At 38.6% G+C, this 14,097-nt stretch overlaps 1 protein-coding gene across 2 annotated transcripts in view; it reads right to left on the minus strand.

Moving 5' to 3' along the window:
* met (MET proto-oncogene, receptor tyrosine kinase) overlaps nucleotides 1-14,097 on the minus strand; it is a 90,936-nt gene that overhangs the window by 12,214 nt on the left and 64,625 nt on the right. Inside the window, exons 12-16 of one of the 2 annotated variants that reach the window (XM_051692491.1) lie at nucleotides 12,153-12,302; nucleotides 8,096-8,252; nucleotides 7,433-7,573; nucleotides 6,369-6,605; nucleotides 3,536-3,616 (exon numbers count right to left, since the gene is read on the minus strand). In XM_051692491.1, coding sequence (XP_051548451.1) covers nucleotides 3,536-3,616; nucleotides 6,369-6,605; nucleotides 7,433-7,573; nucleotides 8,096-8,252; nucleotides 12,153-12,302 — 766 coding nt within the window. The remainder of the gene's footprint in view (nucleotides 1-3,535; nucleotides 3,617-6,368; nucleotides 6,606-7,432; nucleotides 7,574-8,095; nucleotides 8,253-12,152; nucleotides 12,303-14,097) is intronic. The other variant, XM_051692492.1, reaches the window with a different exon arrangement.

Consider the following 14,097-nt stretch of genomic DNA (forward strand, 5'->3'; position numbering starts at 1 on the left):
TACCCCATGTGACTCTACCCTCCCTAGCCTGCATTCTGTTCCATTTGTTTCACTGCTTCTAGCTCAACTAATAGCAGAAGAACACGTTTGATCTGAGCGGCCCCTAACATTTCCATAAGACTCACATGCGATATTCCAAGTTTTCTGAAGCCACGCAATAGATTTGTTTTAGGATATTGACAGCCTGTGGTCACTGTATGCTTTCAGTGTATGGAATATAGCAATATATTCTGCTACACTTTTCCTTTAGTGTTCCACAGAAGAAAGAACACCATGTGAGTTTGGAACAACATGAGGGAGAGTAAATGATGACAGAATTTTCATTTTAAAGGCACAATACTGATACGGCAAAGCAGTTCATAGGTCGCCCGAATGGCTCAAACTTGCATTGATATCAGCCCAAATCTTTATCCGTTATGTTACCCCAACCTGGATTTACACGGCCGTCCCAAAAGACTCTTGAACATTTCAAATCTAGCTATACGTTTTCTAAGTTAGCAATAAACCTGCCGAATTTTCAGTGAACCATTCACCATGACATATAAATTATCCCCAACTCTATCAAGTGTTTTATCACACAAAGCCTGATATTTCATCCGGGAGGACTGCTCAGTTTCAGAGCAGCGACCTTTTCCACTGTGACATGACTGTGCCATTACTAGTTGAGCTCTCAGTCTCCACTGGTCCTGCCATTTTAGCTTTATGCCTTTCTTTAATCTTGTTGGAGGCGCTTTCACAGTTTGTGAAGATTAAACAGATGTTTACCCTTTCACTAAGATGGAGAAAGCTTATCGTAAAATAACACAGCAATAGAAAAGGCCTGTGTATATGTTTTTAGTAGAAGTATAGGTCTCTGCAGAACAGCAATGGGTGTTTTCAAATCTGTGGGCATTTTCAAACCGGGATGGGCATTTCTGAACTAACCAATGAAAGTAGGGAATCTCAATGGTTTGAAAATGCCCACTGATTGGGAAAAGCCCATTTTTGTTCTGCAGAGCAGAGATATAAGTCTTGTTTAGTAGGGATGTTAATGATTAATCGATAATCGATTAATCGTCATTAATAATGTGATCGATAAAATGTATAGATCAACGATTAATTAATTTCAGGACAAATGCGTTCAGTAACCATGCCAGCAGACTTTGATAAGGCTGTCTATATAGTCACCCGCCGCTAGAGAGCGCTTGCGCGCTGCATGTCATATCTTTTCTGCGTCAAAGAAAAAGAGCGGCTTAAATGAAAATGAAGCGGGCTCAATGTAATTAGCAGTGGAGCGTTTCTCTATAAATTAACATAATTTTTTTTCTGTATACACTGTGATAATGTGTTAAAGTACACATGAAAACAAGCACAGTTTAGCTGCTGGTCTCCTTGTTTCATCTTAACAAACAGTTACGTCAGTGATTGCCAGGAAAGCAGATTCAGCTGACATCTCATCATCACACACAGTATGTTATGTAGGCTACTGTGTTTACGCAGCATGTATTGTAATTTCAAATAAAAAAATATACCCAAAGATCTAAAATATCCCATGATCCATAATGTGAAGCTTTAATGAACTCAAATATGTAAACGAGTTCTATATCTGGTTTACAAGTTATTACTAACAGTAATTCATTAACAGTAAACAGCTGATCACTGCTGGTATCCTCAAAAAATTAAAACTGATCTGGGAACGGCTCCAAAGCATTTATTTGATCAATTCCTTTCATTATTTATTCAATGTGTATTTTCTGACTCCTTGTCTTAAAAGCAAAAAAAAAAAAAAAAAGCTTGTCAAAATGTTGTTCAATGTTAAAAAGTCAAAAAAGGACTACATTTATAGTTGGGCAACAGTTTTGAAACAAGCCTTAATTCTGCAAGCAAACAGAGAAAGATAACAAAGCTCAGGTCATAAATCTAAGAGCTCTCCTTGACATATTACGTGATTAGAGGCATCTCTAATGTTATATGGCGGCTCTGCTGTGCATTTATCATCATCATCTTCATCACACAGTCATATTAAAACAGCCTCATGTTGGGGCATGGGTAGCTCAGCGAGTATTGATGCTGACTACCACCCTTGGAGTCACGAGTTCGAATCCAGGGCGTGCTGAGTGACTCCAGCCAGGTCTCCTAAGCAACCAAATTGGCCCGGTTGCTAGGGAGGGTAGAGTCACATGGGGTAACCTCCTCGTGGTCACGATTAGGGGTTCTCACTCTCATTGTGTGTGGTAAATTGTGCGTGGATTGCGGAGAGTAGCATGAGCCTCCACATGCAGAGTCTCCGTGGTGTCACGCACAGCGAGCCACGTGATAAGATGCGTGGATTGACTGTCTCAGAAGCGGAGGCAACTGAGACTTGTCCTCCGCCACCCGGATTGAGGTGAGTAACCACGCCACCACGAGGACCTACTAAGTAGTGGGAATTGGGCATTCCAAATTGAAAAAAAAAAAAGGAAAAAACAAAAACAGCCTCATGTTTCATTTCAGTAAAGTGAAAACCAGAAATACAGCCTACATAAAATGAATAGGCAGCATAACTACTCAACAGTTTTGTAATATATACTGTACATATATATATTTTTTTCTGTAGGATATTTTATGCATCACATTTGGGGAATGTTTTTTTTTATTTAATAATTTAAAGGATTTTTGGGTTGTTTTTAAGAGTTCATTAAAACAATAAACCACACAAGGCCATGTGTTACAGTGATTTTACAATAGTAAATGCAAAGCGTAGTACCTAAAACACCTTAAAGGGATAGTTCACCTAAAAATGGAAATTCTCTCATCATTTACTCACCCTCATGCCATCCCAGATGTGTATGACTTTCTTTCTTCAGCAGAACACAAACAAAGATTTTTAGAAGAATATCTCAGCTCTGTACTGCAATGGTCTGATCACCATTCACTTGCATTGTGAGGACCTACAGAGCTGAAATATTCTTCTAAAAATCTTCATTTGTGTTCTGCTGAAGAAAGTCATATACATCTGGGAGGGCATGAGGGTGAGTAAATGATGAGAGAATTTTAATTTTGGGTGAACTATTCCTTTAAATTCTGTAATTTCTGCGCCACTAGTTTCACCAAACGGAACTGCAAAAATTTTGATTGCTTTCAAACAGGTTTCTCGAACATTGTCCCTTCTCCATTGGTCACCAAACAGATAATCCCGCCCCAAACTCATGGCATTGGTTAAGTCTATGGTTCTGTGTCGGTATGCTCAAACAAACAGAGCAATGTTTTGATAGCACCATAGAGATACACTTTTCGGGATCGTCAGCCTCCACATGGTTGTACTTGTAGTTGTCACTTCTTATAAAGCTGGGATAGGAGAAAGTATTTTAACATCCCAAAAAATGGCACACATCAGCTTTATCGGATTGCCACTTTCTATTTTACAATTGCTTTGAATGTGGCTCATCCAATAAGTTTTTAGAGCTGGGACTGTATCCATTTTATAAGAGTGATTTGAATGTGTTAAAAACTTCCAAAACTAAAATACAACAATTCACTTTACCACTTTAAATCACACTTGTGTTGTCAAACTCACGGTTTAAGGACTTGATTGCACAGTGCTGCTTCTGGCCATCTGGTTCTAGCAGGGTCCCGTGGAACACACAGCCAAAGTGCCCTGGTGCGCACAAAGACAGGAAAAGATGCAGAGCGATGATTAGTACATCAATCTATCAGAGGTTTTTCTGTCTGAACAGTGTTGGCATAGCAGGTGTGTATCATGTATGGCCAAGAACAATGAAAGCTGCAACAAATGCATCAGTGTGAATATACTGTGTTAGTAGTGCACTTGCTCTGTCTCAAGCATTATGATGATGGAGTGTTAAACAACTACAGTATGTTGCATATACACAGGCACCAATATGGATATCTGTACTCTCTTAGGAAATGATATCAGCAGTAAAGGCACCATATATGTCATCTCCTAACATGAATGCAACCTATAAATGCAGTTCATTTTAGTTGGATTCAATACAGTTTAGTTCTGAGCATTACTTTTGGGATTTAAACAAACTTCCCGAAGTATTAATTTTAAGTATAAAAAATGAAAAACTTGTCCTGTACCATTTATGCTATGGACATGAATGATACCACAAATCCTGTGGTTTGTTGAGTAGGGGTGATCTATTTTGATTTATGCATCTGGGGGACATAAAATGAGGAAAAAACGTATAGTTTTACATTGAACGAGGGGACCCATGCCATTTCAAGGAACCAGAATATCATCGAGACTCGGGATGGGCTGTTTTGACTTGGACCAGTGAGTGTTCACCTACAGGTAGCAACCACTTAGAACACCCAAGTACCCTCATGTCGTTCCAAACCTGTATGACTTTCTTCTGTGGAACACAAAAGATGTTAGACAGAATGACAGCCTCAGTCACCATTCACTTTCATTCTGTCTTAAATCTCTTTTTGAGTTATACAGAAGAGAAAAAGTCATACTAGTTTGAAACAACATCAAAGTAAAGGAAAGTAATATGCTGGAAAGGACTATCATAGAAAGTAATTGAAAAATACAGTGAAATGTGCAGCTAAATCTTATAGAAAGTCTGGAGTACAGTGTGGTGTTTCACTGATAGATTAACCAATTACGAGTGTTTCAGCTGGGTGTTTTCTCTAATGAGGGCACAGAGATCCCTGTCTGAATAGAGGGTGAGAGAGAGTTGGGGTGTTGTGCTGAAATAATGGAGCGTGGAGTGCTGTAATCTCTCTCCGCTGCTGCTATCACATCTTACCAGATGGCAGCCGAGTCAGATTACTGGCACAGAGCCCTGAGATGGCCCAATAATGAGCCTGGAATTTAACACAAGAACAAATCACCACAAATGCCAGTGCCACCCGGAGCACCCCAACATACTCGCACCTCTTCCTCCCGCTCTATAAATCGCTTTGTGTCACATACACAAACACACGTTGGGATTGTTTTTCCCACAGGGTTGGTGGGTTTATAAGGCTTATTGTGTAGGGGTGTAGGGGAGGACTAGAGAGTGGTTTTCACCTGAGCCCCAACGTAAATCTGATATATGTTCACACCCCCACTTCTGTAGTACAATGAGAATATGGGCAATTTAACGTTCAAATGTCACCTGCCGGGCTTATTGCCACTTTTCAACCTTTTAACTTTTCTGAGTTTAACCACGTCTGAAATGGATTCCTCTTTCTAAATCACTAATTTGAGCTATTGGATTTCATGTAGCACACCATTTTTCAACTTGCCTACACCACCAGATGTGTTTGCAGGTTGCATTTACAGTAACAATAAAAGGAAACCAGATTTTTCAACTCTATGTTGGTGATGTGCGTGGTTGCTAGAGAGTTGCAATACAGTTGCTAAAGTGTAGTTGTAGTAATAGTGATGCTTGCCTAACACTAAGACAAATAACAAATACTATAACAGTAACAGCAGGCCTGTCGCGATGATTAAATAATCGCCTGATCGATATTATTGATTTTATTTGAGATAACTGTGATTATTGTGTACTTTAAAATCCAATCACATTTTACAATCCAAATAAGGGAATTTTAGGCGAATATTGAAATACCATGAATGCTGCATTTTTATATGTCATTTTCTGGCTATCTAGTGCAAATAGTAGAACATATGCATATAATGTGAGCACTCCAAATGAACTCAGACTGTCTCACAGACCCGCACTAAACTCAAAGCAGCCTTTATCTGAAATCAAGACTCATGGTTTAATAACATGTGAAAGTGAATAATATAATATAATATAATATAATATAATATAATGTAATGTAATATAATATAATGTAATGCTATATTATATTACAGTTCTGAGTTCCAAAAACAACAGTGTGAATGTTAGATTTAAGTTGTCCAAAATTATACATAATTAAAATATAAAATATAATAAAAATAATATTTAAAATATTATTTTTCATGTCATTCTAAACCTGTGCAATATTTTCTAAATTGTCTAGGATTTAAAAGAAATCACATCTCCCTATATTATTATATGATTCCAAGTTAAATATAAATATATGACTTCTTAAGGTATGTGTGTGTGTTAAGCTTATTCTAAGCGACAAGAAAACCGAAGAAAACATTTACATTTAAATTTGAATTATTTTTAAATTATTATATTGTTTGTTTTGTTAATTTCACTTTCAGTCTAAGCTTAATACACATTCATCACAAGCAGTATGACAATTAATCTTCAGCCAATAATCATAATTGTGACAGCCCTAAGTAACATTAAAGGTTTGTGAGTGAAATTCGGCACATTACTAAATGCATGGGAGCAATTGCCTTGCAGCTACAATGTGTATAGCGTATGTCATCAAGCAATCAAGATAATCATTTTAACACTGTTAAATAGACGCTGTATATATGTTTGTTCCCTCACCTCGCCCGATGATCTCATTCACGTGTAAAAGCAGATCTTCCCGGGCAATAACCACATACTGCACCTCTTTCAGCAACTCAGGGTGGAGGCTGCCCAAATCTATGGGTGCGTTAGAAGGCAACAATGGAGATGCCATGTCCCCTTCCATTGCCCCGAGCATGGGGGACAGATCCACATGGGCATGGGTGTAGAGATGAGGCCGGCAAGACTCTGTCTGCGACAGAGGCAAGTTTTGGTCTGCAAAGCAAGGGGGTCAAAAGGTCAATGACTTGCTCGCAGAGGCCTGGGGTCACTTGAACAAAGCGGAGAAAGTCTGGGAGGCACGGTCATTACATGAACTACAAAGAGAGGAGGAAATTCTACACCCGCCTTTACAGATGAGAGGGTGAAAGGCAGAGATTTTTTCTTGTCTTTTTAGAGAAGAAAAGAGGCAAAGCAAGGGAGCATGCAGTCTCTTCAAAGACAGTGGGGAGTAAGTTCAGAAAGTTTATGTGTTTGGAGAACTGGATAAAAGTTGCCTTTCAGTGGTGATCTAAGACCAGCCGTCCCTATCCAGATCCTAACCTGTAACAACAAATCTGGTCCATTATGAGGATGAGAAGGGTCATTTTTATACATATGAATGGGAAAAATCGTAACGCGAAATATGGCATCTGTAGGAATAGAGGACCCACCTTACAGTTCAAAGAGCCAATAATTTGTTTTGATAGAGAAATTACCTATCTGTTTACTCAAGAATGCACATTAGCTGGACCAGCCTGAAAAATAGTGATTTGAATTTGCATATTTATGATACCATTGTTGTCAGATTTTATTGCTGATTTGAAATATGTAATTTGAATGAAATCTTGACCAGTCGTTTTGGATATTTTGTCTTTCCCATTCATGTAGATATTAGTTATATTGCATGACTGGAAAATAGCTACCCAGAGGCATTACAAATTTGGCTCCCGAGTGACCTGAGTTGTTTTAAAGGGACTTTGGCAGGTCTGAGATCAGCAGAGATGGCAACCCTCCACCAGCAGTGTGTTTTGAGCGAGAGGCAGCGAAGCGTGAGAACATACCCTCAAGCAAAGTGGTTCTATAGTCCACCGACTCGTGAGAGACCATTTCATTAGTTGGACTGACACTCCTCGCGTTTGCCAACATGTCCAAGTGCGGAATGTGAGCCCGGCCGTCATACCAAACCATAGCCTTAGCTAAATCTACAACCAGAGATAGAGGGTGAGAGAGAGAGAGAGAGAGAGAGAGAGAGACCGAGGGAGAGAATACCGAGAGGTGAGAAAAAAAGGGACAGATCGCTCCACCATGGATTTCAGCAGCGTCAACCCCCACAGAAACTCCTATATCTCTCTTTATCTTATGCTTTCATTCTATTCTCATTAAGTTAATTTAAAATAAAAAATAGACTCAGCAAGGAAGTGCAACTCCTCTGGCTATGAAGCAGCTGGAATCAGAGGTTGCAGTTAAGCTTAAGTAATTATGTAAGGCAAGCTTTGCTTCAAAATGCATGTAATAGCTCACAGGCTTATGTTCAACAGAATATCTGTTTTAAATGGTAAAGTGTTCCAGGCTGTAATATTTACATTATTTCTAATAGATATAATTGATCTATAACTATACAAATTATATGGAACATTTCAACAGGAGGCATCAAAAACCTTATACTGTATACCTTATCAAACACACACACTTGCACACCAATACAAAAACGCACAGCCGCATACCATCAATATGCTTCTTCCTTTTGATCCAAACAAAGATTCCGATCAGGAGCAGCAGTAAGATGAACACACAGATGCCACCTGTGATCAGTATCCTATAGTCCTGGTCTTGAGCCAACACTACATGACCCAGGATTACAGAGGATGTGGCCTGCTTCCACTGCAATGCACACATATTTTACATTAGACTTTTGCACTATGGTAATGTACATTTTCTAGGGATGCTTTCTAAGGAATATGTCAGTTACCATTACAATGTTGGCAAATTTTAGTAACATTTTACCAACATACCAACATTAATTATTAGTATCAACCCAGTATTGGAAGAAGATATCACAGTAAAAAAACAAACAAACAAAAAAATTATAAAATATAAAATTATATATAATTATATATATATATATATGTATGTATGTATAGATAGATATAGATATAGATATAGATATACATACAGTATACATACATATATATGTTTTATGTTGTAGTATTCGTTTTATAATACTGTTTTTTTTTTTTTTTTTTTTTATAAAATTGTTCAATGATATCAACTCCGAGAATTCCAACATGCTAGGTAGTCACATAATGCCAACTCACTGACTTCCTTTATTTTGTGGTGTTAGTCATATGTGGTCAAGCATTACATATCCACCCTATTATGGGAAGATATATGGGAAATTAATATAATTAAAAAATGTCAATATACAGTATTTATGTTAACAGAAAGAAAATCATAAATATTAGTTTACAAATATGTTTCCTAAATATCAATCACAGGCCATGTAGTGGCTCATTTATCCACTGAATGTCCACACTGATGCTGCCCATTTAACTGGATGGACATACTGTATTTTTTAGTAATTTAGTTTGATCAGTATGACTAATACAATCTTTAATATGTCCCTGTAATGATGAAATATGAAGAAACTCTTAAAAGTGTGTTTTATTTTCCGGAATGTTACCAAATTATAGGAATGACCCATTTACAACATGTACAGAGTTGCAGTTCCGCAGCTATCTATATGCAGATTACGCAGTCTACAGTAACAGTAAAGTACAGTCTATAGTAACAGACAACAGCCCAAACCCACATCTCCCCCCAACCGGTCAAACGAACAGGGACTGGGCAATAGTAAACCACTTTTTTTGGCAGGACTACACCACTGCTTCATTGGTCATGAAGCAGCATGGCTAAATTAAATGCACACATCCACTGCAGGCAGGAGGGGAAATTGGATCAGAGATTGAGCTTCTCTTATGTGGCTGAGTGTTATTGAGTTTGGGCCGAGATTAGATTCACTGCGTGGTATTGTGATGGGGTCAGATTAGAGCATCGTGTCACACGCACACTGTCCGTCTCCCTCTGACAGATAAGCACTTTACGCTGAGACCAACATTTCCTTGATCTTTGTACCGTTCATATCAGACTGTCTGTCTGGGGCTGGCGTCAGGGCCTAAAACTTTTTTTTTTTTATGTTCTTGTTGAGCTAATGGTGATCAGAAAGGAAATGTAAGAAAGGAAAATCTTATCAGGTGGGGGTTGGTATATAAAAATGACAATATGAACACCTTTGAGGAAATTAATTACTGAAACTGTTGCTTGTATCCAGGGTCTATTAGGAGGGAATATGTTGAGAAAATATGTGTTATGGAAACAATTTGGCAACCATTGGGATCTGGCAACCCAAAACTCTGTGAACAAAGGCCTGTGTACATGTCAGTCCCACAGACAGTTCACCAACTGACTGATGCATATTGCACACAAAAATGGAAGGAACAGGCAGAAATTGGCGGTTCCAATCTGATTAATTAGCTTTACGCAACCTTTGGGGGTAAGAGCAAACAGGTTTTTTTAAGCAGTCCACCTACAACCCCAAGTGAAATAAAAAATGCTAATAAAAACAAGGAGTGATTTGTAAATTATATTCACCCTTTGCTATATTGAAAGCACTACAACTAAACATTATATGATGTTTTACCTTGTGAATTTCATTGTTTTTTCATATCAGATTATTGCAGCACACTCCCAAAAAGTTGGGACAGTCGAGTGTTTACCACTGTGAAACATCACCATTTCTTCTAATAAAACTTACAGTATTAAGCATTTAGGCACTGAAGACACAAGTTTGTTAAGTTTAAAAAGTGGAATTTTCCCCCATTCATCCATTATGCAGGTCTTCAGCTGCACAATTGTACGGGGTCTTCGTTGCCGTATTGTGCTCTTCATACTGCACTACACATTCTCAATTGGAGATTGTCAGGACTGCAGGCAGGCCAATCTAGCACCTACACTCTCTGCTTATTTGGCCAGTATGTGGTTTTAAGTTGTCCTGCTGAAAATTCCGAGATATCCTTGGAAAAGACAGTGCTATACTGTCCAAAATTTGTACATATCTGTCTGCATTAATGGTGTTCTCACAGATGTGCGAGTTACCCATGCCGTGGGCACTGACACACCCCTGGCTCATACAGACACTGGTTTTTGGGCCTGACGCTGATAACAGATTGGATGGTCCTTTTCCTCTTTGGCCCGGAGAGCACGACGACTGTGTTTTTCAAAAACTATTTGAAATGTTGACTCATTGGACCAAAAAACACGGTTCCACTGTTTTACTTTCTATCTAAGATGAGACAGAGCCCAGAGAAGTCGGCAGCACTTCTGGACGGTGTTGATGTATGGCTTTTGCTTTGCATAGTAAAGTCTTAACTTGCATCTGTGGATGCAGCGGCGAATGGTGTTGACTAACAAAGGTTACTAAAGTAATCCCAAGCCCATGTTCATGATATCTATTACAGATGAATGACGCTTTTTAAGACAAAAGAGGATGTAAATGGCCAAAATCCTTCCAATTTGTCTTTGTGAAACATTGTTCTCAAAGTGCTGGATTATTTGCTGAAGCATCTGTTGGCAAATTGACAAGTTTCGAACGATCCTTGCTCTTGAAGGACTAGGCTGTTTTTGGAGGCTCCTTATATACTATGACACGATTGCCTCACCTGTTTAACATCTCCTGTTTCACATTGCCTTGTTATTTTAACTCGTCAAATTGTTATTAGTCTTAAATTGACCCTGTCTCAAATTTTTTAAAAATGTTGCAATCATCTGATTTTAAATTATTGAACATAATTTTTATTTTACAAAAAATGAAATTCACAAGGTGAAACATCATATAATGTTTAGTTGTAGTGCTTTTAATATAGCAAAGAGTGAATATAATTTACAAATTACTCCTTTTTGTTTTTATTAGCATTTTTCATACTGTCCCAACTTTTTCGGTTGTAGCAATGAATGCTTTTGGGGGCCTGAGTAGCTCACTGGTAAAAGACGCTGGCTACCACCCCTGGAGTTCGCTAGTTCGAATCCCAGGGCGTGCTGAGTGACTCCAGCCAGGTCTCCTAAGCAACCAAATTGGCCCGGATGCTAGGGAGGGTAGAGTCACATGTAGTAACCTCCTCGTGGTCGCTATAATGTGGTTCGTTCTCGGTGGGGCGCGTGGTGAGTTGAGCGGTGGATGGCGTGAAGCCTCCACACGGGCTATGTCTCCGTGGGAACGTGCTCAACAAGCCAAGTGATAAGATGTGCGGGTTGATGGTCTCAGACACGGAGGCAACTGGGATTCATCCTCCGCCACCCGGATTGAGGTGAATCACTACGCGACCACAAGGACTTAAAAAGCGCACTGGGAATTGGGCATTCCAAATTGGGTGAAAAATCAAAAAAGAAAATTATTGCTTTTGAGGAAAAACTAAACACTGGGTTTGCCAAAGTTTTCTCTTCCTGTCTAGGTGGGCAAAAATAAGCAGAAAAAGCTGTAATGTGGACCAGACTTTCCAAAGTCTGGCTATGGGAGAGACTATCAGATGCCTTTCTCGGGGAAGATCAGAACTATTTATGCTAGGTACTTTGAGAGACAGAGAGACCAAGGCAGTGAAAGGCTGCTGGAACAAGAGCGTAATGGGCAGAGTTGGCTCACAAGTGGCTCTTATGGGAGCAGTCTGGATTGGAGTGGTCTGAAGTGGAAGAGATAAGGAGAGAGAAAGGGAGAGAGATGAAGTTGTGTACCTCCACCTCCAGCTCTTTAGTGGCTGTCTGGAGCTCCATGGGCACAGTGCATTCAAGTGTGTTGCCCACCAGAGTAACGCTCTCACAGGTCCGGTTCGAAACTCTCAGCACCTCTCCGTTTTTCACTGCCTCTTGATTCACAGGAGGGACCTGTGGTGGAAATAAGAGAAAGAAACAGAAAGATGAGACTTGAGCTCTGTTGTGGTACACAAATAGTGCTTAGCATTGGAGACTCAACTTGCAATTGATTCACAATTTTTGAACGACGTGGTACTCTTAAGGGACTGTGCTTTGGTATCCGTCTGCTCTATTTTAAAATAGCTTTTCTATGTAAACATGCACTAGACACATTTTTGACCATTGTGTTGCACCTTGCTGTTGCTGTTATCTTGTGCACGAGTGGCACATTTTTAAGATGCACGTTTTTTTAACGCAAGAACGCGTTTGGTCTGAATAGCTTCTAATAAGCATAAAAATACATGGCAAATGCAAATGTTGGGTAGAATAATCCATTTTTAATTATGCTATACTATTTTCATAGAAACTTTAAAATTGATACTTCTCTGGCCTTGTCCACCATCTAGGATTTATGATTTTCTGAGCTTGTCAATGTAATATGAGATTCACTGTTAGCAATTTCTGTAAATCAGGCAGTATTTTACTGTATTATGAACAGTTTATTACTGTGGAGTGATTACACAGTATGCTACTGGATTTCACAGTTGCATTATGGGTAAATATACTCTGAGTGGTATTAAAATACAGCATTTTTAATTTACTGTAAATCCAAATACAGTAAAATTGAGCTCGAAAGAAAACTGACCAATGATAGGTGACTATTTTTTGTGCTGAAAAGGCAGAGAGAAAGAGAGAGAAAAAAGAAACATTATGGGAGTTTGCTGATATATTTATGATATTTAATTCTCTTTTATAATATTTTCCCCTCACCTTTAAATTTTTACCAATTCTTTAAAAAATCTTTAAGTAATTGATTATTTAATGTTTAAGGAATTCTCACAATGCATTAGGCTTCCCATTTGCATCAGACTTCACTGTGTGGCCACCAGAGAGCATATAGATTTTTCGACGTAAACTTCATCTCTCTAAACTTCAACATTCGGAAATTGAACATTTTTGTCAACCAGTATTTGTGTGAAATTAACTGCAAGGACTCCATGCTGGTTCATGTGAAGTTGTGAACCACTTTTTGAATGGCTCGAAAAGTTGAGTGTAGTTGAGGCCTATTTTTTTTTTTTTTAATGGGTCTGTAGTTTTACGTGTTTTTCCCCACATGTAAACTTCGCTGTAAGATTAGTTACTAGATTGTTAGCTAGTGGAGATTTGATTTTGAATCACCACGTAATCTTAATATTTGATAGCCTGCGTGTACTATGTGTTTGCTGGGCTTAACGCTAACAAAATTATTCAAAATGCACATCTGCGAGCAATGTTGTCTCTTTCTGGAGACCATATATGCTTTTAATAGGTTTGCAAAGGGACACAACTTGGCAAACTTAAGGTTTTCATTTATTATGTCCCTGTACGTTCACAACGGCTGCATCAAAAATTTCTCAAAATGCTGTCTTCTGATGTTGTATGTGAAGGTAGGATGAAAATAAGGTACTTTTCAAACTGTTCTGAGACCATTTTCCTTGAGAGTCCCCTTTATTTAAAACATGCTGTAGCTTAAGCCATTAACTGATTAGGCAGGGAGTCAGCTGCCCAAAATTTAGAATGCAGCCATTATCGTTTTTCCAAAGTATGTGGTAATGGAAATCGTTTTCAAATTGCAAATGTATTATTGTGGACGTGGTATAATTTTATGGTCTTTCTGTGTTTTGGTACATATGTGACATAATTAATATCTGAATATGCACCAGCATTCAGACAGTACACAAAAACCTGAAGTTTGCATCCTATTAAAATCATATATGCTCTCCAGAGA

The sequence above is a fragment of the Myxocyprinus asiaticus genome, chromosome 48, assembly GCF_019703515.2.
Source record: "Myxocyprinus asiaticus isolate MX2 ecotype Aquarium Trade chromosome 48, UBuf_Myxa_2, whole genome shotgun sequence".
NCBI lineage: Eukaryota > Metazoa > Chordata > Actinopteri > Cypriniformes > Catostomidae > Myxocyprinus > Myxocyprinus asiaticus.